This window comes from Archocentrus centrarchus, chromosome 14 (genome assembly GCF_007364275.1).
Source record: "Archocentrus centrarchus isolate MPI-CPG fArcCen1 chromosome 14, fArcCen1, whole genome shotgun sequence".
In the NCBI taxonomy this organism is placed as follows: domain Eukaryota; kingdom Metazoa; phylum Chordata; class Actinopteri; order Cichliformes; family Cichlidae; genus Archocentrus; species Archocentrus centrarchus.
The window spans coordinates 18,289,364-18,316,842 of record NC_044359.1 but is presented as its reverse complement, the minus strand read 5'-3'; the positions used below and the strand labels follow the sequence as shown (position 1 = coordinate 18,316,842).

Below are 27,479 nucleotides of genomic sequence, written 5' to 3'. Positions count from 1 at the left end.
TGAAAAAGTGCAGATTCTCTTGATAGCCAAGTGAATTGAAGGTGACCCACTTTACCCTCTTTGCCTCCCTTTTTTTTTTTATTTTGGACTTACTCGGGTTTGGCTGAATATCTAATAAAAGGCACAAAGAAAAAAAATCTCAGTTTTGTTGTCTCACACACAGCCCCAAAATATTACCTTCACTCCAAACCTTTATCATGTTTATTTTCAATCACAAGAGCTCAAATACTTAGTTTCATCCAAACATTTCAAACATAAGCACATTAGCCATTTTAATAAACTAAACTGTTTATCAAAGAATGTTTACATCCTTCTTGGCGAGCAGTCTGGGAGCTTTCACTCCTGATGCTCATGCTCCTGTCCAGGTATGAGCCAGCGTATGCTGTCAGTCCGCAGGATGGCGTACAGTGTGAAGCCTGTGATGAAGAGGATGGAGAAGACCAGCAGCCAGTCGATGCTCTTCACGGGAACGCTAGGAAGGGGACCGAGGCGGTCTGCATCTGTCACATTTCTGTCGGGGCCAGCTTCAAACCCTGGAACAGGCAGAGTTGGAACACATAGGTTCAAGTTTAATTTGAGGGGATTAGATGTTAAGTTAAGCTCAGTTTTACATGCCTCAAAGTTATCTTCTAACCACCCAATTCAGTTCAGGCCCTTACCAAGTTAGAAAAATGTAACACCTAATGGTTTTTATTCTTTATTTAAAAAAAAAATTTTTTTTTAAATCTTAATGCAAGAAGTCAGGGGTTAGATACTGAGATGTAGCAAGAGAAGAGTTGTGGTGCTTAAATTAACAGTTTTAAATGTGAAACTGACAACTGATCCACAAAATACTTCCAGCTCTTTCTTCAGGTGTTCAGGACCCAAAATCTTTAAGAATTATTTAATATTAAAGGTAATGTTTTTGGCTTCAATGGACAACAGAAATCCATAATAACCTTTTAGCATATTGCTAAAAATATTGCATAAGTAATCTTAGCTGGACTCTTGTATCTGTTTTGGGCTGTTATTAAGTAGCATTCCTGCATTAGGCCAAAAGTCAGGTGTATAAAGCATGTGCATGCGTTCACCTGTTGGGATGAGCTTAGAACGGAGAGGAGAGACGGATAGTCAGTATATTCCTTAAGGTGCTCTGCTTTACTATCACAATGGGAGGGTTACCAATCCAAACTGTAGGTGTGTACTTTCAAGAGAAAACTGAACTCTGCATCACCGGACAAAAATGTATACATGACAGCCTTTAGATACAGTACCAGTCAAAAGTTTGGACACACTTACCCATTAATATGAATGGGTGAGTGTGTTGGTAGTGTATGTCTATGCTGCAGTCTGAAAAACATGAACAGCATCTGTACCTGTCTGGTTCACGATGAACGAGGTGAGCGTCTCCAGTGTTCTGTCAGTGTGATTGAAGCGAGCCATGGGTTTCGCCCCCTGGAACAACAGGATGTTGGGCACTGCCACGGTCCCAAACCTCGTGGAGAGGCTGATGGAGGGTGAAAACAGGCATGAGACAAAAATGATCCACAATAGATTTAAATAATCCACACAAAAAATATTTTAAGTTATACATGATAGTGTTCTGTTTTAGTAGTAATGTATTCAAAGCAATTTTGGAGTCAGTTTTTTCAAAGTTCTGATAAATGACAGTTGGCTGTCATTTATCTCTGGGGCCTTTACCATAAGAGAAATTGGGGTGGGGGTGGGGGTCAACCTTATGCTGAACTGTTCAAACCCACATCCACCCTGGGGTGAATATCCAGATACCCAGTGAAGAGGGGTCACATGCCACCAAGGCCGTAAACCACTCATCTAAGGATCTAAACAGTCTTTAGTTTACTTTACCTCAAGTATGATTATAACACACAAAAATAACAAAGAAAACTTTATTCTACATTGTATTTTTGCCAACATGCAAATGCACATTTTAAAGTTTTCAACACAAAAGAACTTTATCAGTGGACCCCTAATCTAATCAATTAACTGTTTGCTCATTAACATGAGTTATATTTCTGCTCCTTTATCCTTTATCCTGAGAAACAAGGAAAAAATCTTTCAATTTAACTTTTTTTGTGACCACCACAGAGGACATAAGGTCTCAGAAGAAGCTAAGGTTAAGTGAGACACAGATGACAAGAGCTCAAATAAGTATTCTAAAAGGGGTTTTCACAGTGAGATCACACTTGTTAATATCAGAAAAAAATGACCATTTACCTGCTGTGCTGCGAGGCATCCAGTGCCAAGAAATGCATGCTGGGAAAGACCCGAGGTAGGGCATTGAAGTGAGGTGCCAGATTGGCTGAGAACTGGCACCAGGTGGTGAAGAACAGCACCACAGAGCACTCGGTGCTGTTAGCATTGAGGAACTCCATTAGATCCTGAAAGAAATGAAGGGCTCATTATTCCTCCCAGAGAGAAACTGGAAATTCTCCTGCATTGAATTTTATTTGAGGGATACAAATAGAAGTTGAATCCAGGCAAACTCACTTAAAATTCACTTATTATAGAAACATTGACTGTCACTATAATGAAACAAAATTAAATTAAAAAAAAAAAAATAAAGGGATTCACAAAAAGTTTCATACACTACGATGGATGGATGGATGGATTTGGTCATCAGTGTAAATGATTAGGAAAATGGTGGCACAATTTTAAAATACGTGACCGTGTTGCCTCAGAGGATAGAGTGAATACCTGTGATGCATTGAGGACCTGCACGGAGAAGTTCTCCATTCCTGTGGTGTTCCTCCTATCACAGTTGACCTTGTACGTCTTGGCGGTCTCTGTGGTGTTGTGCTCCTCAGCTGCCATGACCTCCGCATGCACTATGTCAAGCGTGAGCTGGAGGGAAACATTCAAGGAGAAGTTCAGAATCAGAATCAGAATCAGAATCTTTATTGTCATTGTACACAGAAGTTGCACAACGAAATTTAAAATGCATTCCTTTCTAGGTGCCTCAGACAATAAATAATAAAATAATAAAAATATGAGTGATAAAAATGATTACTAAAATACAGTGCACAATAGTAAATTAAGACGAATCTAGCCCCAATACACACACCAACGCACGCACACAGTCAGCACTACCACCCCACATCACTGTCCAAACCACACAGAGTTCAGTTCAATGATAGCCCTGGCATAAAAGCTGTTCCTGTTAACTTCAGCACAAAACCGTGCGTAACTGTGATTATTTCATCTAATCTTCACTAAGACTTCAGCAAGCAGATTTCAAAATACAAAAGCGAAAATGAGGCTGAGACTAACTTAACTTTGTTATTGATTTTTTTTCCAATTAATTTATTAGTCAGTTGGTTTATATCAACCAGTGTTAATATCTATACATTTTTTTGTCCAGCAAGACACGCGACTCAAACATCCCGTTTAATCACATAATCATCTTACAAGACAAACCAGCAAATCTTCATAGATAAGTTGAACCAGAGAGTGATGGCTTGGCTTCAAAATTTTACCTAAATAATCCATTATTAAGCAACACTTTTTTTTTGGGGGGGGGGGGGGGGGGGGGGGGGGTAATATTATCAGCAGTAATATTATCAAAACAAAAAAAAGACTGACAAAATATAAATCAGAAAGTATGCAAGGAAAATAATACTCAGTTAACACAACAATTATTAAATGTCACAGATAAAGACGTCCTATCCTGCTCCCATTCATGCCTGATTCAACACTTAGATAAGATCTACTGTTCTCATTCCCAGCTCTGTGTTTTTATTCTTGTGCTCAACTAGCTTAGTTTTGTATGATTCACTTTTTAAGATAATCCTTATTTATCTTATTCTCTCAGCTCATCAACTGTCTGAAAGAAATAATTTTAGCTCTGCTTCCATTAAAGCCATCCTCTCTTTAAGCCAACTTTCTTCTGATTGGCTGCCCCTCGCAAACAGAAGCTTTGAGCAGCAGGTGGGTGGGGCTCCTTTGCCCAGCTGTGAATCTGAGATGACCATATCAAGAATCTTACAGATCCAAGAGTAGAGAAAATTGTTTAAAACAGAGCATTTAAAACAGAAACAGTATTATAGTATGGCAAAAAAATATGGAAAAGCATAGTAGGTCCCCTTTAAGGGTGAAGTTTACAACAATCCCTTTTCAAGTCTTGAGCTTCTACTTAACCTGCTGCGAAGAATCAGCGTCGTTCTCCTCCTGCGACGCTCCATTCTCCGCTGGAGCAGGTGATCCACACTGGGGACTGCTGTCATCACAGGGTAGGGAGAAGCCTGACTGAAAGTCTTTCACATTTTTGGGGAAGAGGGACTCGATTTCAGATGGGTTGATGGGAGTTTCAGTGCCCATCACAGCATCTGCAATTTCAGCCGTCTTGAACTGCCTTTTCGGCAAAGATTCCAGGTCTCCAGACTCCACAAACTTGGGGCTGTTCTCCAAGTCGGACGTGTCCTCTGCATTGTCATTCTCTGGGGGGGGGGGGGGGGGGGGGGGGGGGGATTAAGCTCAGTACATAAAACATATTTCTAATAGCTGTCCATCCCATTTGCCTTTTAATGGTGAATCATTGTGGCAGTTTCTCTGAAAATAATCTTTTTTTTAAACTTAGGCTGTCATTTACAGTGCCATGAAAAGTATCTGCTCCTTCCTGATTTCTTACTTTTTCTTGTACATTTGTCACACGTTTCAGATCAAACAAATTTTAATATCAGACAAAGATAACATGAGTAAATACAAAGTTTTTAAATGATGATTTATTAAAGGGAAAAAGCTATCCAAACCGGCCCAGTCTGAAAAAGCAATTGCCCCCCTAAATAACTGGTTGTGCCACCCCTGGCAGGAAGAATTGCAATCAAGCATTGTGAGAACTGGCAATGAGTGTTTCACATCGCTGTGGAGGAATTTTGGCCCACTCTTCTTTGCAAAATTGTTTTAATGCAAACACACTGGAGGGTTTTTCACCATGAATGGCCTGTGTAAGCCAGTGGTTCTCGAACTTTTTCCATCATGTCCCACTTCACCGGATGCAATTTTTTCACACCCTACATTCCCCATTACTCTTAGAGTAATTTTGATAAGTCATGCACTCCAGGGAAGGTTCAACACTGTTCCAAGTTTTCAAATTTGTGGATAACATCTCTCATCGTGGTTCTCTGGAGTCTCAAAGCCTTAAAACCTTTGTAACCTTTTCCAGATTTATGGACCTCCATGACTTTGTTTCTCAGTTGTTTCTTTAAATTGTGGCATGTGTTGCTTTTTAAGTTTTTTAGCCTACTTCAGTTTGTTAGACAGGTTTTATTTCAGTGATTTCTTCATTCAGTAGATGTGGCAGTAATCAATCCTGGGTGAACTCAGTTTTCCAAAAAATGTAGTAAATCACAGCTAACTCTAATTTTAATAAGGGGGACAATTGCTTTTCCCCCCTCACATAGGACCAGGTAGGTTTTGATATCTTTTTTCCCTTGATAAAATAAATCATCACTTAAAACTGGATTTAGTATTTACTCAGGTGTGTCACAAATATATCAAAGAAGAAATAAGAAATCAGGAAGGGAGCAAATACTTTTACACAGGAATCTATCCCCTTTGAAAATTATTCTTAAAATACTAAGATTTTTGTACATACACTAAGTACTCAATAGTGGGTGGCACCTTCGATCCCGAGCCCATATGTGTGTTTTGTTTAGTGATTCAGACAGAAAAGCAATGAATTGATTCTGTATGACAAGCTTGAGGAGGTCAAGATAGATTAATAAAGGCTCGTGCATGAAATTTTGAAGTTTGTGATTTCAAATTTCTGGTCTAAGACTTCTCTGAAAACCAGAAGTGCTTTGTGAGTTTCATAAACGTCTGGCTAGAATTAAAGCGTGCCTCTCCCATAAGTTCAGTCTCCTAAAACCCTTTGAACGACTGACTGAATCAAGTATGACACAGGGCATCTATTGCATTATTATCAAGTATCAACCCAAACAAAAGCATTATTATCAACTGTCAGTTTTTAGTTAGCACCGAGGCTAGCTGCGGCTGTCAGTCTCCTACCTTGTGCAGACGAAAGCCTCAAAACATCCGAATAATGCAGCAGAAACAAAAACGCAAACGGTAGCTGAAGTTTGTTTAAAATCCCCCTCATATTTTTGAAATGTAACAAGCGAGACAAAATTACGAAATAATGTCACGACATTTTGAGACGAGAGGAGAATGCTGGGGACATAGGAACGAATACTCGGAGCTGTGGCGGAAGAAAATAAACGATGCACCTCGAAATTTAGCTTCCGGGGAAGTGTGTGCTGTTGTTGTTGCAGTCTCATAATAAAACATGAAACCTAACTAACCAAACTATTTTCATTAATAACGTTTTTTAAAATGATACAAATTATGTGTGAAATTCTGAGATTTGTATATCTCAAACTTGGCTCTCTGGTAAGAGCAACAACTCCTCCAGCCTCCAGATGTGGACTCTTAGAAAACATTCATTTCCCATACAGAGACACGATTCATTGCATACAGAGTCGATTGTTTAAAAGCAGAGTTCAGGGACACCAAAACAATGTCGGGAAATTTGTGTTGAGGAACCCGGAAAACAAAAGAACCTGTAAATTTTTTGTCCAGAAACACAAACCAATGAGACTGCTGTGCTGTTAAATCCAGGATGACCCATTGAGAAAAAAGGGGGCAGATGAAAGTACCAACTTACCCGCCAGGTGTGTGCTGGCATTCTTTGGCCTGTTTTTTTTCGCATTGGTTCTTTAATTAAACAACATTCTGACATGAAAGAATCCTCACAGATAATGTAATGAACAAATTATTCACTTTTTAATATCAACCTTAAGTTAAAAAACAGCTATTAAAATATCCCTATTCAGTTTGAAACTCTAATCTAATAAATCAAAATAAATATCAATAAAATAATAACCAAAAGAAATAAATAAAAGTGATACCTCTCACGTTTAATAGACAAGCTGTGTGCCTCTTTACACCCCTGCATTTAGCCAAACAGGTACAAAAAAGGTTAAAAACATTGGCCTAAGCAGAAGAGTCCAAATGATTTGAAATTGAAATTCATTGCAAATTGACTTCTTGTAAAGTAAATAAACGTTATCCTATGTATGAAAGTAAACTGACAAACAAGCCATATTCATAGCAACATTCCCGACAGACGGTTTCACATCATTCAAAGAGTTTCTGACTCCTGCTGCTGTCTCCGGCTCCCAAACACTGGGAACCGTTCAGAGGGGGGCGGGGGAGCGCAGTGGCACGACGCTGTGTTGTGCCTTCAAAATAAAAGCACGCAAGTTAAAGATTTTTCTCCTCCGCGGTGTAATTGTTGGGTGGGACAAATGCGCCTGTCTCCAATACTGGGGGGGGACATGCCCCCCCCCCCCCCCCCCCCCCCCCCCCCCGTTCCCCCCGGTTCCTACGCCTATGTATGAGCTATTTCTCGTCTATAATTCAGATATTATAAGGCAGCCTTATAATGTCATTCTGAATTAAGAGGAAAATACAGTTTATTTAATTCTATCATTGTCTTATAGTAGGGTTGTTACCTTATAATACAAAGCGCCTTGAGGCAACAGCTTTTTGTGATTTGGCGCTATATAAATATGACGGAAATTAATTGAACTGAATTGATGACGGACTAAATTCACATGAGGATCGCTTTTAATTTGAAATTGGTTCTCAATTTCTTTTACCGTAATACGGAGAATATACACATAAGGCAAAACAAGGTGGGGACTTGCTGGACTGTGCTTCCCGCAGTGAATGCGGAGTCTGTTCAGTTCGCACACTCATAAGACATTAAAAGCTGGGTCTAAGCACCATGTGATCAAATGCAAGCGCTGAAAACACCGTACTCTACCGATCGGTGTCTAAGGAGGTAATAAATGCAGCTTTTATCTGGAAACAGAAAGTGAAACTTTATTTGACTGGAGGAGAAATGGCGCAGCAAGGGATTCAGCTGGATCAAGAAAAACTGAGCTGTTCCATCTGCTTGGATCTTCTTAAGGATCCAGTCACCATCCCCTGTGGGCACAGCTACTGCATGAGCTGTATCAGAAACTACTGGGATGAGAATGAAATGCATAACTGCCCTCAGTGCAGGCAGACTTTCATACCGAGGCCTGTCCTGGTGAAAAACACCATTTTAGCTGAGTTAGTGGAGGACTTAAAGAAAGCAGCACTTCCAGCAGCTTCACTGCATCATTCCTATGCTGGACCTGGAGATGTGGCCTGTGATTTCTGTTCTGGGAAGAAGCTGAAAGCTTTCAAGTCTTGTCTGGTGTGTATGGCCTCTTACTGTGAGCTGCACCTTCAGCCTCACTACAACATAGCTCCTTTAAAGAAACACAACCTCATCAAAGCCACTTCAAAGCTTCAGGAGAACATCTGCAATCTCCACGATGAGGTGATGAGGATTTTCTGTCGCACTGATCAGCAGTGTATCTGTTATCTCTGTTTAATGGATGAACACAAAGGCCATGTCTCAGTGTCAGCTGTAGCAGAGAGAGCTGAGAGGCAGAAAGAACTGGCAGGAAATCAGCAAAAAATCCAACAGAGAATCCAGGACATAGAGAAAGATGTGAAGATACTTCAGGAGGAGGTGGAGACTATGAATTGTTCTGCTGAAAAAGCTTTGAAGGAAAGTGAGGAGATGTTCAAAGACTTGATCAGACTCGTTCAGAAAAAAAGCTCTGAGGTGACGAATATGATCAAATCCAAGCAGAAAAGTGAAGAGAGTCGAGTCAGAGAGCTTCAGGAGAAGATAGAGCAGGAGATCCAAGAGCTGAGGAGGAGAGACACTGAACTGCAGCAGCTCTCACTGACAGAGGATCACCTCCATTTTCTAAACAGCTACTCCTCACTGTCACATCTGAGTGAATCTACAAACATACCCACCACCAACAACCTCACTCTGCAGTACTTCGAGGATGTGACCGCAGCTGTATCACAGGCCAGAGATAACATGAAGGATCTTCTGAGTGATCAATGGCCAAAAATGTCACTCTCAGTGAATAAAGCAGATGTTTTACTGCCTCAAGGAGAACCCACAACCAGAGATGAATTTTTGAAATATTCTTGTCAAATCACTCTGAATCCAAATACAGCACACACACGTTTATCGTTGAGTGAAAAGAACAGAAAAGCAACACTGATGAGTAGAAACCAGTCATATCCAAGTCACGCAGACAGATTCCATGAAAGGTGGCAGGTCCTCAGCAGAGAGGGTCTGACTGGATGTTGTTACTGGGAGGTGAAGAGGAGTGGGGTGGTTGTAGTAGCTGTTGCGTATAAGGATATCAGCCGTAAAGGGACCAGGGAGGAATGTGGATTTGGATTAAATGGCAAATCGTGGGCATTAAAATGTTCAGACATTGGTTATGAATCCAGTTGTGACAATATTTTGACTTCTCTCTCAGGCCCTCAATCTTCCAAAGTTGGTGTGTATTTGGACCACAGGGCAGGTATTCTGTCTTTCTACAGCATCACTGAGACCATGACTCTCCTCCACAGAGTCCAGACCAGGTTCACTCAACCTCTCTATGCTGGATTTTGGCTTCCACAGCATGCTGGAGACACTGTTGAATTGTGTGAATTCAAGTAGAGAACAAATAGTCCCATGTAGTATTTGTTAAGGTGTTTGTATCTCCCCTATCAAAGATAAAACTTTACAGATGTTATGATTTATAGCTTTTATTTTTCTTTTTGACAAATCATTTTTTTCAGTGATTTCTTTTCCTTTGCTACTGAAGTATGAATGTAAATATTACAGATTATTTTTATTTTATTACAATTCTTACATTTACCACAAATTCTCAATTTATACAGTGAGCTGAGAAATAATGATAGAAAACTGTTTGGTCACTGGGTTAACCATGAAAAACAAAAGGGAACATAAAATATGCACATGTATGGTGTTTAGATTTTCTTTAATGTGCTTGTGTTTTTTACAATAAAGTGAAAAATTTATATTGGATAACTTTTTTGTTTTGTTTTGTTTTCAATTACAAGAAAAAAATAGCACTTTGCATTAAGAGTCAATATCATATGATTGGTTAGAATATACCCCACTTTTTTATTTTTGTTTTTTAACCTTTGGAATTACATGTTTTATCAGGGTTCAAAGAAATTACTGAAGAACAGGACACAGTGTAGATTCACAAGGTTTCAATGAGCAACTCAACACAACTTCACAACAAACAGAAATAAACCAATGGTCTCATTTTAAACTAAATATGCAATTCAGGGATTCAGGCTTGTTCCTTAATCAGGTAAGTCTTTTGAAATTATCTCAAATGCAGAATGCTCATTCAGGTGATTAATTCCTTACTTAATCAGAAGTCTTTCCTTCCTTGTGTGGATTTCCATCCTCCTTGCTTGATACAGGATCAGCTCCAAGTTTCCAAGGCAGGCTTGTTTTCAGAGAGTTTGCAGGAGACTTTGTCAGGTAAGTAGACAGATGAGTATTCTGACAGGATTCACAAATCGTGGCTTACAAAGGCAAACGGGCAAGGAGATCAGGAAACTGAACTGTAAGCAGCCTGAGCAACACTACCACATAAAGTAGGTTAACAATCTGGCAACAACTTGACAAGCCAGGTTTAAATACTGTTAGCTGACTGGAGATGGAAAACAGTTACACCTGCCTGAGTCCTCCCTGAACCATATTCCCTCCTGCTAGATGCTGGTTAGTGCCACCCAAACACTCTTGTACACTGACAGGCAAGAGAAAGAAATGGATAGAAGGCAGATCCACACCTGGAGGACATGGAGGACCATGACATGATTGTATCAAAGTTTTCATATCCTTGCTTGTAAAGATGAGCATAAAGATTCCTCTGGGAATGGTACTAAAACTAAGTAAACAGCATCACACAAGTACTTTAGTTGTTCATTAGTCATCATTCTACAAATAGTCTTTACTTTGTGTCACAGTGCACTAAAGTAGTTTAAGTTGCTTATTATAGGCTACACTGAAGAAAGCTTTTTTATATATATCCACACTAAGGGGGGATGGATTAAATAGTAAAACAACAATTTTAACTTTTCGACAAGGTCTTCTTCCTGGCTTTGATACGCAAGCAAAAATGAATGCACCATAACGTGAAACAAATATTTATTAACTTAGCTTAGTTCTTAGTTTGTACTCTACACTCTCTTCATGATTGGAAAGTAAAGAGGCTAGAGAGTTTGTATATTGTAAAATTGTTGTAATGATATTTTAAAAAAAAAATTTTATTTCCAGCATGTGTATATTGTTAAAAAAAAATCAAGCAAATAATTTGAAAAGTGTCCAGTAGCTAACAAATAAATATTAAGTAATTGTTTAAATAAATAAACACATAGTAATGAGTGTCATAACCTCAAATTCTCCATATTCTTCCTTTCATGGAAGCAGAGCTGTATCTAAAGAGGGAACACAGGGTGTCCTCTGACAGTATGAGCTCCAGTGTGTCATCATCCTCTGGGGGAAAGAAATTAAGCTCAGTACATGAGATATTTCTCTAATGGTTGTCCATCCCATTTACAGTATGTTTAATTGTGAACCAATGTGTCAGTTTCTCAAGTATCAACCAAAATGCAAACATTATATTAGATAATTATCAGTTTATATTGTTAGTACTGAGACAGTTTGCAGTTCTAAGTCTCCTACATTGTGCAGATGAAATAATACAGCAAAGATAATAGCCCAAATGTAAGCGCAACGTTTTTAAAAATTCCCTCATATTTTTGATGTAACAAGAGAGACACAATTATGAATCATTTCTCATGACATTTTGAGTGAAGTCTTTTTCCATAGCCTCATAGAACTCCTCTCACACCCGAGTTTTTGCTTCGGCCACTGCCCGAGCTGCATTCCACTTGGCCTGCTGATATCTGTCAGCTGCCTCCGGAGTCCCACAAGCTAACCAAGCCCGATAGAACTCCTTCTTCAGCTTGATGGCTCCCTTCACCTCCGGTGACCACCATCTGGTTCAGGGGTTCCCACCACGACAGGCACCAACCACCTTGCAGCCACAGCTCTGAGCAGCAGCCTCAACAACGGAGGTGTGGAACATGGTCCATTCGGACTCAGTGTACTCAGCCTCCCTCGGAATGCTGACAAAGTTCTGCCAGAGGTGGGAGTTGAAGATCTCGCGGACTGGGGCTTCTGCCAGGTGTTCCCAGTGCACCCTCACAGTATGTTTAGGTGCGCCAGGTCTGTCCAGCATCTTCCCCCACTACCTGATCCAACTCACCACCAGGTGGTGATCAGTTGACAGCTCAGCTCCTCTCTTCACCCGAGTGTCCAGAACATACGGCCGCAGATCTGGTGATACGATTACAAAATCGATCTTCGATCTGCGACCTAAGCTGTTCTGGTGCCATGTGCACTTATGGACATCCTTATGTTTGAACATGGTGTTCGTTATGGACAAACTGTGGTTTGCACAGATGTCCAATAACAAAACACCGTTTGGGTTCAGATCAGGCAGGCCATTCCTCCCAATCACGCCTCTCCAGGTCTCACTGTCATTGCCCATGTGAGCGTTGAAGTCTCCCAGCAAGACGATGGAGTCACCGGACGGAGCACCTTTGAGCACCCCGCCCAGCAACTCCAAAAAGGGTGGGTACTCTGAACTGTCATTTGGCGCATAAGCGCAAACAACAGTCAGGACCCGTTCCCAGGCCCAAAGGCGCAGGGAAACAACCGGTGACAACTCCGATGTACAGGCAGCAAGCCGGGGGGATACAAGAATACCCACCCCAGCCCTCACCAAGGGCAACTCCAGACTGGAACAGAGTCCAGCCCCTCTTCAGGAAACTGGTTCCAGAACCCAGGCCATGCATTCAGGTGAGCCCAACTATATCTAGCTGGTATCTCTCAACCTCATGCACTAGCTCAGGCTCCTTCCTCACCAGAGAGGTGACATTCCATGTCCCAATAGCCAGTCTCGATAGCCGGGGATTGGTCTCCCAGGGCCTCCGCCCTTGGCCACCTCCCAACACACACTGCACCTGACCCCTACAACACCTCCTGCATATGGTGGGCCTACAGGAGGGCGGGCCCATGTAACCTCTTCAATGAAAGGCCCGTGGTGCCCATGCACCCAGCCGGGCCACCAGACACTCTCCCTCGAGCTCCCTCCCCAGGCCTGGCTCCAGGGTGGGGCCCCGGTAACCCTATCCCGGGCAGGGTAAACTGTTCCCTTGTTGTTGTAGACATAGGGGTCTTCTGAACCACTCTTTGTCTGGACCCTCACCTGGGACCAACTTGCCATGGGAAGGACTGAGGCCTGCCCAGCCCACAGCCTTGGGTTTTTTCACTAGTAGAACTGCACTCATTCATATTTAGAGGCTCACCTTTGTACACAGTACACTTTTGACACAGTATTGCCAGTGTGAAGGTCAAGTAGCAGGGAGTTGTGTGTCCCGAAAAAGGGGGGTGAAGTCCCCCCTGAGCTACTGTAATAATGTAAGGGAGTAAATTTGTGTATTCAGATAAGACTGCCCTAAAAGTGTTTCAAGTAAGTGAAAATATGGATAGAAGGGCGGGGTAGTGCTCCGGTGGGAGGTATTTTCACGTGGGAAAGTTTGTTTTGACAGCCCGGAGAACAGCCTTGGTGCCATTGTATGAGGATCAAACTAGTATGGTTCATAGTGGATTGGGAGCATCCTTCTATGCCCACTGGTCCTGATAACAGCAGGGGGAGGTGTCAGTTTGGGCAATAAAAGGCAGTGGCAAAGTTGGGAGGGAGCGCACTTTTTTGCTCTTCCTCTATCCCCTTTGCAGCGGCTCCAAGGCACTCACTCCCGGAAGGGCTTTTTGCTTTCTTGTAATTTCTTGTTTAACTCTGGACTCCTACTTCTTCTTTCACTCCATTTTACTCACTTTTCTCTCTCATTACTTTCTTCCACTCTTTTGTACTTTACTTCTCCCTTCTCACTTTTTAACTTCACTCACTTACAGTCCTTTCCTCTCCTTCTACTCTTTTTGTTCCTGCATCTTTCTCTCTCTCTCTGTGTGTGTGTGTGTGTGTGTGTGTGTGTGTGTGTGTGTGTGTGTGTGTGTGTGTGTGTGTGTGTGTGTGTGTGTGTGTGTGTGTGTGTATTTCTCAGTCTTAACTATGTTACTGTCTGTGTTTTGGTCTTTGTCTGCGTTTTGTGTAACTAAGATGTCTAATAAAAAGCCTGCACTGGAACCTGTTCATCCCAGTGATTTATTGGAAACTTTGGATTTAATGGGATTTGAATTTTCTGCCAAAAGGAACATGGAGACCCTTAAAAATGTTACCAACATTAGCAACCTTTGGATTATTAGCCAGTTGCTCTAATTTCTGGGCTTCTTCTTGGTCTTGTAGCCTTGGCAACATGGAATCATCAGTTTGCTTAGGATTCAATGTGACATCAGAAGATTCAGAACAAAGGATTCAGCAGAGCCTTTAAGTAAACCTCAGAATCTGTGTATCTGCATTTAGCATTCAGCACGTCAGTCAGCAGACAGCGACTGTGAAGCTAAACTGGACAGAGAAAAAGGACCTGTTACCCCGGAAAAGGATCATTCTTAAAAGAAGGGCCTGATGATGGATACTCATACAAAGATACCCATAAACTCAAAGGACAAGTTAGTCCAACACTTTGATTTTGGGATACCTTTGACGTGCATCCAGCAGGCTGTGAGTAGCAGCTCCCAGCCTGCAGTGAGCCCTGAGAAGCCTGTCACTGTGCCCAGACCGCCAGTCGTCATGCCCAAGTTGCAAAAGAAGAGTCTGAAGCAAGACATGACCCTTGCACCACAAATACAGGCGTGCATAAAACCAGAAGAAAGGTCAGTCCAACAATTTGATTTTGGGATTCCTGTGAAGTACATCCAGCAGGCTGTAAGTAACAGTAACCAGCCTGCAGTGAACCCTGAGAAGCTTGTCACTGTGCCCAGACCCCCAGTCGTGATGCCCAAACTGAAAATGCCTCCCAAAGTGAATCAATTCAAGCTTGCTGCAGGTCCCAGACCCCAGCCTGTCTCAGCTAAAGAACCACAGCTGTCTACACCCTCTGTTGCTGGGACCTCTGACTTAGGGAGAGGAAGAATCATGGGCAAAAAGGGAGCACAGAGTGCACAGCTAGAAGCACAAAAGGCTGTCTTTCTCCAAGAAAAAGAGAAGTTGAAAGCAGTGCTTGAAACTGTAAACGTCCAGATAGAAATGGGAAAGGCACTGCTTTATAAGGTGGTTCAAGAAAAAGAAAAGATCAACACAGCTGGTTCACTGAAAATTGAACAGCTGGAAGCAGAGGTCAATGATGAAAAAGAACAGAAAATTCATACTGAGAGGCTCTTAGCAGAACAGCTTGCAGAAACTAAGAGACTTAAGGAAGAGCTGGCCCAGGCACAAAAAAAACTTGAGGAGGAAAAACTTCAGAGGGAGGAGGACGTGTCACGTCTTCAGGCTGAGCACATCAAAATGACATTGATGATGAAAGTAGCAGCCACGAAGGCCCAGGAAGACCTGGAAAATGAGCGATCACAATGGCTCCAGGAAAGGTCCTCCATCCTGGCAGCTCTAAAATCACTAAAGCAGTCCATTGATGAGACTATAGAAGAAAAGGATAAATTCATTACTGACGTAATGAGCCAAGCCCATCATTTAGAGCAGACTCAAGAGGAGGCTCAGAAAAAACCTAAGAAGAGATCTCTGAGGAAGAGATTTATGCAACTCTTTAAAAGATCCTGAAGGACCACTGTTGTAATCTCGAACCTCAATCCTGCAAATTTCTCTTCCACCAAAGAACAACAAACTAACAACTAGCCCCAAACGGTCGCGGCAGATGACCACCCCTCCCTGAGCCTGGTTCTGCCGGAGGTTTCTTCTTGTAAAAAAGGGAGTTTTTCCTTCCCACTGTCGCCAAGTGCTTGCTCATAGGGGGTTGTTTTGACTGCTGGGTTTTCTGTGTAATTATTGTAGGGCGTAGCCTCAAGGTGCTTTATATTGCGAGACCCTACAATAATTACACAGAAAACCAACCAACCAGCCGTCAAAACAATAATATTCACATCAATAACACATAATTCTTGATGTGATTTGGGGCTAAGTAAATAAAACTGAATTGGACAGCAATCAAAAAACGAAGACTAAGAAATTAGATGTACACGATTTTAAAGTCAAACATTAATAAAGCAATTGGGCAAATAAAACTAAATTTCTTGTCCTGCCTTGTTTTTTTTTATGTCCTGTGATTAGTGTTGCATTTCCTGTTTGGGTGAAACAGCTGAATTACTTGCAGCAGCTGCTTCTTCGAGGGGCAGTGCTGTTTACTCACTGTCAGCGGCCACAAGAAGATCATTTGTAACCTTCACTAATGATGTTTCTGTACTGTGATGAATTCTGAAACCTGAATGAAACTCTTCAAACAAACCGTTCCTCTGCTGTTGATCAGTTTCAAGGATTTGTGAGAGAAAAGGAAGGTTGAAGGTTGGCCTGTAATTAGCTAACACAGCTGGGTCAAGTGATGACTTTTTAAGTGATGCTTTAATTAAAATGGCTCAGACTTGATTTGCTTAAAGAACTTAACCAGTTTAAAAAGCTAAAAAAAAAGAAAAGAAAAACTAAGCAATGCTAATATTGTTGATTCAAGTGGATAAACTGCAACCACTTTATGCAGAGTTAGGTAGTTTAGTTTAGTTTAGTTTAGTTAAGTGGTTCCCTACAGTCTGAACTATTCAATCATTTTGATCTCTGGGCTTTTAATGAAATCATGTAAAATGTTTAGAGGTGAAATCTCTCTGTGGTAGAAGTGCAGGAAAAGGGTATTCCAATCTGAACCTACACTATATTGCTAAAAATATTCACTCATCCATCTTAATCACTGAATTCAGGTGTTCCAGTCACTTCCATGGCCACAGGTGTATAAACCAAGCACCTAGGCATGCAGACTGCTCCTACAAACATTTGAGAAAGAATGGGTCGCTCTCAGGTGCTCAGTGAATTCCAGCCGTGGTACCGAGCAACAATTCCAGTCATTAAATTTCCTCACTACTAAATATTCGACAGTGATTGGGAATGACAGCGTCTCACGGTGGTTGGCCACATGAAATGACAGAGTGGGGTCAGTGGATACTGAGGGGCATAGTGCGCAGAGGTCACCAAACTACTGCAGTCAATCACTACAGACCTTTCCATGGCTGAGCAGCTGCATCCAAGCCTTAGATCACCAAGCACAATGCAGAGTGTTAGATGCAGTGGTGCAAAGCACACCACCACTGGACTCTAGAGCAGTGGAGACGTGTTCTCTGGAATGATGAATCACTTAATTCCAGTGAAAGGAACTCGTAATGCTTCAGCATACCAAGACAGTTTGGACAATTTCATGCTCTCAATTTTGTGGGGACAATTTGGGGATGGCCCTTTCCTGTTCCAATATGACTGCACACCAGTGAACAAAACAAAACAATATACATAACACTAAAACCCGATAGAGCGCCTTTGGCATGAATTTGAGCAGAAACTGTGAGTCAAGCCTTCTCAGCCAACATTTCTTGACATGATTGGCCGGATGAGCTGTTCTTCCAGCTGTGTTATTTTGACCTACAGGGCAGTGATGGAGGCCTTGAACTTGTTCTTCACAGAACCCTCCAGCTCGCCAAGCTTGGCCCACAGAGCTCCTTGTTTTGATGCTCCAGTTGCTGGCGAGCATTTTTGGGCTGTGCTGCCCTCTGAATTCAACTCTGTACTCAGAGTGTCCACCTGAGGGAGAGTGAAAAAGGCGCAGTAAAAATCTGCACTGGAAAAACAGAGAATCCAAGTGGACAGGGATCGAAATGTGTGCAAGCTGTGCACACAGGCTGTGGTTCCTCTGACATTTGTCCATCTTTGGTTTTACAGTGATTTGTTGGGAAGAGTTTAAAGCTATTACAGTTAACAAGTTGCAGTCAGCTCAAGCAATGTTGTCTTTATGTAGTCTCTTCTCTGCTGTTTGTACTCTGCTCTTCATATGGTGATACAAAGAGCAGAATAGAGAAAATACAACTCTAAATACAATCAAACAGCATCAGCTGAAATTAAACAAGTGCACATCCATACATACATACATACATCTTCAGTGGTTAGCAGTGAACAGGGAAACACTGATGTGGCAACTCACTAATTGAAAATTATTAAGGCTCAATAAACATAGTATTAGTCCTCCAGTGAAAACAAGGATGAGAGTAGTGGCTGTAGCTCAGGAGGTAGAACGGGTCACCTACTGATCTTGTGTCTGAATGTGAATTGACCAGTCAGGCGGCCAAAAGTCAAGTCTGAGCCCTGGCTTAATGACGTTACTCGTGCTGCTCGAAGAGCGTGCAGAAAAGAAGAACGAAAATGGAAAAAAGACAAGCTTCAGGTGTCTTATGATATTTTAAAGCATAAAGAGAACTGTTAGGAACCAGAAATCGGCATGTTTTGCAAGTGTGATCAATAACAACAGTCACAAGCCCCATGTCTTATTTAGCATTTTAAACTCTGTAAGTAAAAAAAGAAATACATTTTTTTTAAAAACGGTAATTAAAAGGAAAAAAAAAGATAACTAACTGAAATGAGAGATAAAATGACCATCGTTTTCGTGTTTGTCAGTTTATTTAAAAGCCTTGTGGATTGATATGAAATCCCTTTTTTTCTGCCGTAGCAGTTTTAGCTGGGAGAGCCATCTGTGTGTGTGTGTGTGTGTGTGTGTGTGTGTGTGTGTGTGTGTGTGTGTGTGTGTGTGTGTGTGTGTGTGTGTGTGTGTGTGTCTGCTCACTGCGCTCGTCACCAAAATAATGGCAGCATTAAAAGTTGGGAGACAGCAGCAGAGTCCCATGTGGGATTTCTTTGAGTACGATAGCGATACAGATCAAAGCAAGTGTCTTGTTGTAGATGATGGCAAAATGTGCAGAACACTTCTCAAGGGCCAAGGTGGAATCAAACCCAGACCTTCTAGATGCCGTTCTAGCTGTGAGGCAGTGGTGCTAACCACCACAAGTAGTATAATAAGGGTGCCCCAACACCCCCCTTATAAAAGCCTTACAGGTGACAGTTTAGCGGCGGATTACTAGTGTGATTTTTTTTTTTTTTTTAAATTAAAGTATTTTTTAAATGTAGTCCATACAATCCCCACAAAGCTGTGATGTGTTTGAAACAATTCTTTGTCTTGAAGTTTCCCTTTCTGGGTGCCGAGACAGTAGGGTTTGCTTTTAGCGTGCTTCTCTCTATTTCACTGTCATAAACCTGGCTAGTAAGAAAAAGGCTTATACGTGGCAGTTTAGCGGGAGGATTACTAACGTGATTTTTAATTAAAGTAGTTTTTTTTTTTTTTAAATGTACTGCATACAATGAGGAGTGGTACAATGTTTTTCAATGTTAAAACATGGAGCGTCAGCTGTGTGATCAGCTTGTTGTTGATCAGCTTTTTGTTGTTTGGATCAGATGAATGTGCAAAAAACTCATGGGAGTGTTCATGTCGGTGTTTATGTGTTTAGCTACAGAGTTATCAGCTATGTTGTGCTGGTCTGTCACTGTTATTATTAGTTTGAGATGTGAATTACACACGTTGTCTGGTATTGAGGGTGGCTAGTAATGGAACGCCGTGATTGTGATGGCTGTAGCAGCTAATGGCCTACGGTAACCATACCTGTCTCGTTGCACGGCTCTGTTCTGTGTGAATACATCTATATTGACCAGTAACTGAAGTCATGAAGTCAGGTACTGGAAAGTTAGCTCAAAATCTGCCCTTTTTTCAGTTTACCAGACCATACCATGGGATTTTTGTGTTCCGCTTTAGTAGATTAAGCAACCTGTTTTTCTGTAAAAACCATAGAACTCATATATATATATATATATATATATATATATATATATATATATATATATATATATATATATATATATATATATATATATATATATATATATATATATCAAAATAATAGCAGTGCATTCAAAAACATGAATAAAGCTCAGAATCCTTATAATAGTTTTTATTTACGGGACACTGCACATTATATTCTAAATCAAAACATGTAGAAAAATGAATAAATTTTCAAATTACAGGAAATTAAGAAAAATTAATGTTGGGCTGTTCAATAAAATAGCAGTGTCTTTATTTTTCTTTATAAACTCAAATAAAAAATCTGAAAAAATCTTTAGGAATTAGCATTCCTGTGAATCACTAAACTAATATTTAGCACCATAACCACTGTGTCTGAGAACTCCTTCACATCTGTGTTGCATGGAGTCAACCAACTTCTGGCACCTGTGAATAGGTATTCCAGCCCAGGATGATTTGACAACTTTCCACAATTCCTCTGCATTTCTTGGTTTTGCATCAGAAACGGCATTTTTGATGTCCCCACAAGTTTTCTATTGGATTAAGGTCCGGGGATTAGGCTGACCACTACATAACTTTAATTTTGTTGGTCTGGAAACAAGATGCTGCTCGCTTACTGGTGTGTTTGGGGTCTTTGTCTTGTTGAAACACCCATTTCAAAGGCATTTCCTCTTCAGCATAAGGCAACATGACCTCTTTAAGTATTTTGATATATGTAAACTGATCCATTATCCCTGGTATGCGATAAATAGACCCGACACCATAGTAAGAGAAACATCCCCATATCATGATGCTTGCACCACCATGCTTCACTGTGTAGTGTGGCTTGAATTCAGTGTTTAGGGGTCGTCTGAGGCCCTTGGACCCAAAAAGAACAATCTTACTTTCATCAGTCCACAAAATGTTTCTACATTTCTCTACAGGCCAGTCGATGTGTTCTTTGGCAAATTGCCACCTCTTCAGCACATGCCTTTTTTTTTAACAGTGAGACTTTATGGGGGCCTCTTGCCAGCAGCCTCACACAGGCATCTTCTAATTGTCACAGTACTCATAGGTAACAGCTGAGTCTTTCCCATCCTGGGTATTCTTCGGTCCATTTGAATGGTAGTCTTCCGTTTTCGTCCGCGTCTCTCTGGCTTTGCTTTCCATTTCTGGAGATCATTTTAGCCAAGCAGCCTATTGTTTCCTGCACTTCTTTATATGTTTTCCCCTCTCCAATCAACATTTTAATCAAAGAACGCTGTTCTTTTGAACAATGTCTGGAACGGCCCATTTTTCTCAGGTTTTCAGTGAGAAATGCATGTACAACATGTGTTGGCTTCATGCTTAAATAAGGGCCAGCTGATTGACACCTGTTTTTTCACAGAATGAATGACCTCACTGATTGGACTCTATACTGCTATTTTTTTTAACACGCCCCTTTCAATTAATTATTCAATTACACAGACTCAGGAGCATGCATCTCATGAATGTTGGGTCTGTTGGTTTTCTATGACTCTACTACACCTACTGGTAAATTATTTGCCATGTAGTAATATGATTTCTACCTATTGTTCAGATACGTTTTCACCTTACACTGTACTTTGTCCAGTGAGCAGTGTTATTATATACTGTAGCTTTACAACTACAGTTGTTGCTGTAGTTGTAAAGCTACAGCAACAACTGTGGTTCTGCTGTTGGCAGAACCAAAGGTTCTTGCCCACTGTTCATCAGTAATGTTTTCTATAATTTGAGCTAGAAAAGATGGGAAATGTAAAAATCACAAGAGAGGAATGAGCATCTTTACTCTATAGAAGTTTAACTTCTATAGAAGTTAAAACAGGCTACATTTATATACATTTATAATTTTCATGTCATAAAACAAGCACGTACGAATGAACCAAATGCAACTACTTCATAGTAACACTAAAACAAACACTTAAGATTGTCTATATCATTTAACACACAAACACACCCTCTCTCAAAACACCCATCCCTTGTTGCATTGCATCAGACTCAAAGTCCAGTCAATGTAGATATCTTTGTATCTTCCCCTTTTACAAAGCAGAAATGAAATAATTTACAATCATTGAGAGGACAAATGGAACAGCAAGTGATCCAGATGGATCAAGACAAATTGACCTGTTCCATTTGTCTAGATCTTCTAAAAGATCCAGTCACAATAGAGCTCCCTCATAAAATGTGTAATCACTCAGTCATGGTCATATTCTCAAATGTGTAAATAATTTCTTCTGAGTGTTAAAGTCATGTCCTGGGCAGAATAATAACAGAATATGCTGGCCAAGGGTTGAAAGGACAGTAGTTATAGAGGGCAGTGGTATTGGAGGAAAAAGTGTACTTTCTTGATCTGCTGACGTGTGTGTGAACAGTACATAACCATCCAGTTTGATCATTTTTCTGGTAGTCTGGAAAAACACAAGCACTCATAGATGAGCAACAAAACTGTAAAAGTAGCAAAACAATTTTGTTTTAGACTGACTGACATTTACGCTATAGAGAGATAGAGAATAATCTGTCATTCATGGTATCTAGTAATGAAGTAATGAAATTACTTCATGGGTAATTTTAACATTATTTGTGTAAAAGAACATACTCATACAAAGAAGTTTGGCATATTTTATTGATTATTTGTTTTGTAGGTTCTTCTTGTTGGCAGCCTCCCAGCTGGTACTGGTGAAGATCTGCCCAAAAACAGAAATTTTGATTAGTATGGCAAGTTTGTTTAAGTCAACAGATACTATTACTTTTTTTACATTTGCCTGATATGTATCTTAATGGGTAGGAGAACAATTCATACCTTAAGAGAACATTTTGACTACAAGATTGTTTTTTTTACCCGTGTTTTCTCATAAGAGTGTTCCAGCCAAAAGAGTCCCCAGGCTTCCTCGGGCCTTTTAAAGATTCCAGGTAGTACCAAGTAATTGAAGAGGGGATTGAATAGCCATATCAGTTTTTATTGTAGAGTACAGGTTGTAGACCAAGTGGCTGCCTCTGTTAACATCAGAGGCTGTTACTCAAACCATGTCACATCATTGGGTTACATTGTTTTATTTTGTGTTTTGTTTTGTATTTGTCGATGTTGATGTATAAACAGCTGGTTATGCCAAATGGAGGTCAGTGACCACAGGTCACTAAAGTTAATATTGAATTGGTGTGTAACTTTGAAAAAACAATGTCGGACTCTATAGTTTTCTCTGGGCCCCTACCCAGTCGGGCCAGGAGAGACATGTTTAGCTGCATGTTCTCCTTGAAATGCTGGCTGTCTAAGTGGTGTCCAAAGTTTCTGGGGAAAACATGGTCTTGTTAGGAGAGACGGCATCCATTCCCCTTTAGTCTCTGCAGCTTCTCTCCTCCTGCCATCCCCCAAAACCCCACCCCCACAGAGATGGTGCCTGCTCCAGACTACCAGACAAACCAACCAAAAATCAGCAAAAAATAATTTAAGCATAAAGATTCACAAAGAAAAACCAATATAGCATCCTCAACTGCAACAAAGATCAAAACAGTTAAATGTGGATTATTAAACATTAGGTCTCTCTCTTCCAAGTCTCTGTTAGTAAATGATTTAATAATTGATCAACATATTGATTTATTCTGCCTTACAGAAACCTGGCTACAGCAGGATGAATATGTTAGTTTAAATGAATCAACACCCCTTGAGTCACACCAACTATCAGAATGCTCAAAGCACAGGTCGAGGAGAAGGAGTAGCAGCAATCATCCAGTCCAGTTTATTAATTAATCAAAAACTCAGACAGTTTCAATTTTTTTGAAAGCCTGACTCTTAGTATTGTCCAACCTAACTGGGAAAATCAAAAACCTGTTTTATTTGTTATTATCTGTCGTCCACCTGGTCCTTACTCAGATTTTCTGTCTGATTTCTCAGACTTTTTATCTGATTTAGTGCTCAGTTCAGTTAAATTAATTGGGGGATTTTAACATCCATGTAGATGCTGAAAATGACAGCCTCAACACTGCATTTAATTTATTATTAGATTCACTTTCTCTCAGAATGTAATGGAGCCCACCCACCACTTTAATCAGACTTCTTCCTGTTAAAAGGAGTTTTTCCTTCCCACTGTCGCCAAGTGCTTCCTCATAGGGGGTCATTTTGACTGTTGGGATTTCTCTGTAATTATTGTAGGGTCTTTACCTTACAATATAAAGTGCCTTGAGGCAACTTTTTGTTGTGATTTGGTGCAATAAGAATTGAATTGAATTGAATTGAATTGAATTGAATTGAATTGAATTGAATTGAATTGAATTGAATTGAATTGAATTGAATTGAATTGAATTGAATTGAATTGAATTGAATTGTTCTGTACCTCATCTCTGCCTCAGACCTCCTATTTTAATCCAGCTGCTGCAGGCCTATCAGGTATAAATGACTGCAGAGGTTGTTTAGACTACACACTTCTGATTTAGCATTGTGGCAAATATAAGAGAAACAAATCAATAAATTAATCATAAAAATATAGATATATTTGCATTCAACATTGTACGTTGTCCAAATAATGTATTATTTGATACATTTACAAGAAAAACTATTGTAAGCAGGACCAAAGATCACAAACAGCAAATGTATCAAGAGAGTGGACTAAGCATCTTCGCTCTATAGGGAAAACAAAGCAGGTCACATGTTGAATACTTTCATGTTATAAAACAGGTGAGTACATATGAACCATAGAACTACTTTATTGTAACTCTAAAACTATATACTTGAGATTTTCTATAACAAACAAACACGCCCTCTCTCAAACCACCCTTCCCTCCTTGCACTGCTATCAGATCAAAGTCTATTCAGTGTAGACATTTTTGTTCCCTCCCCTTTCACAGACCTGCCTCCAAAGGACCTTAAGTTTGGATTTCAGTGCTCATTTTATCTGGAAACAGAAAGGAAATTTTTAAGACAAGGAGAAATGGAACTGCAAGTGATTCAGCTGGATCAAGAAAAACTGAGCTGTTCCATCTGCTTGGATCTTCTTAAGGATCCAGTCACCATCCCCTGTGGGCACAGCTACTGCATGGGCTGTATCAGAAACTACTGGGATGAGAATGAAATGCACAACTGCCCTCAGTGCAGGCAGACTTTCATACCGAGGCCTGTCCTGGTGAAAAACACCATTTTAGCTGAGTTAGTGGAGAACCTAAAGAAAGCAGCACTTCCAGCAGCTTCACTGCATCATTCCTATGCTGGACCTGGAGATGTGGCCTGTGATTTCTGTTCTGGGAAGAAGCTGAAAGCTTTCAAGTCTTGTCTGGTGTGTATGGCCTCTTACTGTGAGCTGCACCTTCAGCCTCACTACAACATAGCTCCTTTAAAGAAACACAACCTCATCAAAGCCACTTCAAAGCTTCAGGAGAACATCTGCAATCTCCACGATGAGGTGATGAGGATTTTCTGTCGCACTGATCAGCAGTGTATCTGTTATCTCTGTTTAATGGATGAACACAAAGGCCATGTCTCAGTGTCAGCTGCAGCAGAGAGAGCTGAGAGGCAGAAAGAACTGGCAGGAAATCAGCAAAAAATCCAACAGAGAATCCAGGACAGAGAGAAAGATGTGAAGATACTTCTGGAGGAGGTGGAGACTATGAATTGTTCTGCTGAAAAAGCTTTGAAGGAAAGTGAGGAGATGTTCAAAGACTTGATCAGACTCGTTCAGAAAAAAAGCTCTGAGGTGAAGAAGATGATCAAATCCAAGCAGAAAAGTGAAGAGAGTCGAGTCAGAGAGCTTCAGGAGAAGATAGAGCAGGAGATCCGAGAGCTGAGGAGGAGAGACACTGAACTGCAGCAGCTCTCACTGACAGAGGATCACCTCCATTTTCTAAACAGCTACTCCTCACTGTCACATCTGAGTGAATCTACAAACATACCCACCACCAACAACCTCACTCTGCAGTACTTTGAGGATGTAACACCAGCTGTATCAAAGCTCAGAGATAAACTGCAGGCAGCTCTGAGTGAAGAGCCTTCAAAGACCTGGCTGAAAATTACTGAAGTGGCTCCAACAGAGCCTTTAACCAGACCTGAGTTTTTGAAATACGCCTGTCGAATCACACTGGATCCAAACACTGCAAATCCATATTTATTTCTCTCTATGAACAACAGAAAGGCAACACTGATGCAAGTCGCACAGTTGGTTTCTGTTCATCCAGAAAGGTTCTTGCAGTGGTGGCAGGTGATGAGTTCTGATGCTTTGACTGGATGTTGTTACTGGGAGGTGAAGTGGCATGGTAAAGTTTTAATTGCAGTTGCATACAAAGACATTAGCAGAACAGGAAACAGGATTAAATGTGGATTTGGAAATAATGAGAAATCGTGGGCATTAGAATGTCAGACTGGTTTTTATATATTCAGACACAACAACCTTACCACTTACATCTCAGGCCCCCAGTCCTCCAGAGTGGGAGTACATTTGGATCACAAGGCAGGTATTCTGTCTTTCTACAGTGTCACTCAAACCATGAATCTCCTCCACAGAGTCCAGACCAGGTTCACTCAGCCTCTCTATGCTGGATTTTGGCTTCCAGTATTTGTTGGAGACACTGTTGAGTTGTGTGAATTAAAGTAGATAGTAGTGATTAATCTGTGGTGAGCAGTAAAGTTAGTGTACGATGAGATGCTGCAGAATAAAATTCCACTGCATGTATAAACACATACTTAACACATAAACAGATTTATTGCAATAAACCTTAGATTAAAAAGTGTTTTGATCGGTGTATCTGGATTTGGATTGTTTCTTTACTCACAATAATCTCCTAAATGAATGCACTATCATGTTAGAAAATGGAAATATAATTTAGATGTGCATTGATTTAACTTCTTTATTTGTTGACATTTAGTACTTTGGTGTGCTACACACTCTTCGTGTCTGCATAGTAAAGAGGCTACTCTTTCTATATATTGTAAAGCTGTTTTTAATGATATTAAAATATCACAGCACTGTTACATTTAAATGTAAACATGAATACATAGTAAATATTATATATATGTATGTATCCAAATACTTTTAAAAATCCAGTGTCAAATATCCAACAAATAAGTGTAATTCTCTAACTAAACAAGAATGACTGTGTAAATCTGAAAGGCTTCACATTTTTAGTTACACTGTCAGAGCATCACATCACACAGGGTCGTGTCTAAAGTGGGAACACAGGGTTCCAGTGCCCCTGTTAAGCAACCCAACAATATACAAAGCACAGACTTTTCATCAGGGCATTTCTTGCCTCTTTGCATCCATTTCTTAAATCACTGTCATTTTGTGGCCGAAGTCAGCTTTTCTCTCTGGAAACAGGATTAAAGGTGCTTGACTACAATTGCAGAACCAACAGCGACAGTGTCAGGGTTTCACAGTCTTTATTTGAACACAAATAAGGGAATAATACTGAGGAGAATTATGGAGGCAACACGGGGTCCAGGTTTGAAGGAGACGTTCCTCTGGGAGAGAAAGGAGATGAGTGTTAATGTGCGATCCACAGTTGTCCACAGAGATTTGTGAGTTGGCGTTGGATAAGTATCAGAACTTACTTGGAACTGATGTAGTAAAGCCTTCCTCAGAGGAGGGCAAAGTGCTGGCAGAGTCTGAGGTTGTGTTAGCACTGGAAGGTGAGCAGGCAGGCAGAGATATAGAAGAGGGTGATCTGAGTAGAAAGGACAGGGTTTAGCCTGATGATCACTAGTAGAGGAAGACTACCTGGTG

General features: G+C 40.7%; 3 protein-coding genes across 3 annotated transcripts; 2 read left to right on the top strand and 1 right to left on the bottom strand.

Annotated features, from left to right (window-relative positions):
- Window positions 1-173: 173 nt before the first annotated feature.
- txndc15 (thioredoxin domain containing 15) lies at window positions 174-6,200 on the bottom strand. The gene is made up of 6 exons (XM_030746451.1): window positions 6,004-6,200; window positions 4,135-4,433; window positions 2,695-2,841; window positions 2,215-2,378; window positions 1,356-1,486; window positions 174-533 (listed from the first exon to the last, which is right to left on the bottom strand). The coding sequence occupies exons 1-6, from the start codon at window positions 6,092-6,094 to the stop codon at window positions 337-339; spliced, it is 1,029 nt and encodes a 342-aa protein (XP_030602311.1). The 5' UTR covers window positions 6,095-6,200; the 3' UTR covers window positions 174-336.
- A 1,550-nt stretch (window positions 6,201-7,750) lies between these two features.
- Window positions 7,751-9,627, top strand: LOC115792465 (tripartite motif-containing protein 16-like). The gene has a single exon (XM_030747005.1). The coding sequence runs from the start codon at window positions 7,901-7,903 to the stop codon at window positions 9,563-9,565; it is 1,665 nt and encodes a 554-aa protein (XP_030602865.1). The 5' UTR covers window positions 7,751-7,900; the 3' UTR covers window positions 9,566-9,627.
- A 15,071-nt stretch (window positions 9,628-24,698) lies between these two features.
- On the top strand, window positions 24,699-26,351 carry LOC115792548 (E3 ubiquitin/ISG15 ligase TRIM25-like). Its single transcript, XM_030747129.1, has one exon. It carries the CDS (start codon window positions 24,699-24,701, stop codon window positions 26,349-26,351), a length of 1,653 nt encoding a protein of 550 aa, XP_030602989.1.
- The last annotated feature ends 1,128 nt before the right edge of the window (window positions 26,352-27,479 follow it).